This window comes from Coenobita brevimanus, chromosome 42 (genome assembly GCF_032717465.1).
Source record: "Coenobita brevimanus isolate Jiangsu-jjx chromosome 42, ASM3271746v2, whole genome shotgun sequence".
Taxonomy (NCBI): Eukaryota; Metazoa; Arthropoda; class Malacostraca; order Decapoda; family Coenobitidae; genus Coenobita; species Coenobita brevimanus.
This window is the reverse complement of record NC_136995.1, coordinates 1,863,069-1,865,000: the sequence shown is the minus strand read 5'-3', so window position 1 is coordinate 1,865,000 and position 1,932 is coordinate 1,863,069. Positions and strand designations below refer to the sequence as shown.

General features: G+C 42.4%; 1 protein-coding gene across 1 annotated transcript in view; it reads left to right on the top strand.

Annotated features, from left to right (window-relative positions):
- The window catches only part of LOC145397665 (dynein regulatory complex subunit 3-like), a 35,776-nt gene extending 34,291 nt beyond the window's left edge, over window positions 1–1,485 (top strand). Inside the window, exons 11-12 of the mRNA XM_080270705.1 lie at window positions 600–796; window positions 1,371–1,485. Of these exons, the coding sequence (XP_080126831.1) occupies window positions 600–796; window positions 1,371–1,473 (300 nt within the window). The 3' untranslated portion in view covers window positions 1,474–1,485. The remainder of the gene's footprint in view (window positions 1–599; window positions 797–1,370) is intronic.
- Window positions 1,486–1,932: the final 447 nt, after the last annotated feature.

Sequence of the window (1,932 nt, the reverse complement as noted above, 5' to 3'; positions counted from 1 at the left end):
ATAAAAAGCTCACTAGTCTTTGGCATGATCTATTGGTTTAGTTATATTCAAAGACCACAAACTATGCGATATGTGTTGGTCCTTTCATTCCCAGAAACTAAAAACAGTATAGCAGATTGTGGTTGCATGAAATTCGATGTGTATTGGCTACTTGGTAGGAATATACATGTATCCCCTTGGTTATCAGTCTAATTAGCCATCCAGTCATCTACTGCACTGAAGGGAGTTAAAGACAGTCAGATCAGTTATCCAGTCATCCACAGCACTGAGGGGGGGGGGGGAGGTTACAGAGACAGTCGAATCAGTCATCCAGTCATCTATTGCACTGAAGGGGGGTTGGAGATCATCAGGTTAGAAAAGACGCACTACAGTTACTGCATACTCTGTCCACTTTAACTTGGCCTCAAACTGCCACATTTAATTCTTGAATGCTGAGCTGTGACAAGAGGAGGTTATAGTTAGAAAATGGTGCTAATCATGATGTGCCATGGAAAGAATGCAGAGCCTAAGTATTGTAGTGTTCAACCATCAAGCCATGGGTGCAGAACAAAAATCTGAGCCAGTATAACTTGAACAATCATTAACTTCTCTTTTACCAGGTGGTGGAAGAAGGTGTAGGTGGAGGTGGTGTTGGCGAGGATGCAAGGACAGAGCGAGTGTTCGAGGGCGGGGACACCCTGGCGGTGGCACTGGCGGGCATCCACGACCGCCACCTGGCCCTCATTGATGCCCGCGAGGCCGATCTGAGGCAACACCTGCGCTCCTGGCTCACAGACACACTCCACCACCTCACTAAGTATGTCCCATCATAACATTAAACGGGTCCGGTTGTGGTATCATTGAAGGTACAGCTGTGAGCACATGAAAATAGCTAACACTTTAAACCCTACACTCAAGTCATGTGTTGTTTCTAACATGAGTTGTGGTGGAGGAAGTGTGAGAAGTGGGGAGTGGCAGCACCTTCACCTCTCCTCCCATTGTCTTATACAATTCAGGGGTGATTATAACAATCTCTAAATCTTAAAAGTGTTCCCTGCTCCAGCCTGGAAATGTTCATGCGTCCTTGCAGTCAAGTCACTGCTGTGTCTTTCATTTGACAGACATCATAACTGAACAGACCACAGAGTTGACAAACATTTTATCTAACCTCAGTAATCATTCATTTCTCATGCCATACCACTGTTGTGCTGTCTGGTACATCAACAAGCAAAGGAATGATACAGTAATGTTGTTCTATTCAATTTGTGGGTGTGACCTAGTTCCATCAGCTGAAAGCACTGACTATAATATCTTCAAAATAAACACATTTTAAATATATAGGTATAATTTCTTCAAATACTGACTAAAACTCTTCCCCATGTGTTGGTCAGAGAAGAATGGGCACGACATCGCAGCCGAGTGGAGGAGATCACCACTCTCACCGCCAGACAACGCCAGCTGCTGTATGATGCCCTGCCCAGCCTCACACATTGAATTCATATTCTGATTTTGTACTGTATTTATGCTACCAACAGGCAGTTTTACTATCTTCTGAAACAACCTTGGTACTTTTATTTTTTTGTATAATCTGACAAACGAAGATCTCTAAGTCCTTTCACATCAGTCAATGACCATGCACAGTACATTCAGAATGGAGGGTTGATCTCATTAGTGACCAAGGACATACATTCCTTGTACAGTAAAAATACCATTGCTCCACCTTATAATCAACCATTATGGAACCATTAAATAATATTTTTAAAAGACTGTTGGGTTACGAAGACTGCATTAATGAGTTTTGGAGGGCACTACATACTCTCGTTACTTATTATATTGACATGGTTCTGTATTCATATCTACAACTGTACCTGTCTTTGAGTCATATTAAAAGTCAGCATAGGAGGCTTTTAGCACCTCTTCCCCAGTGAATTAGTTTGCATATTACACCTTAAT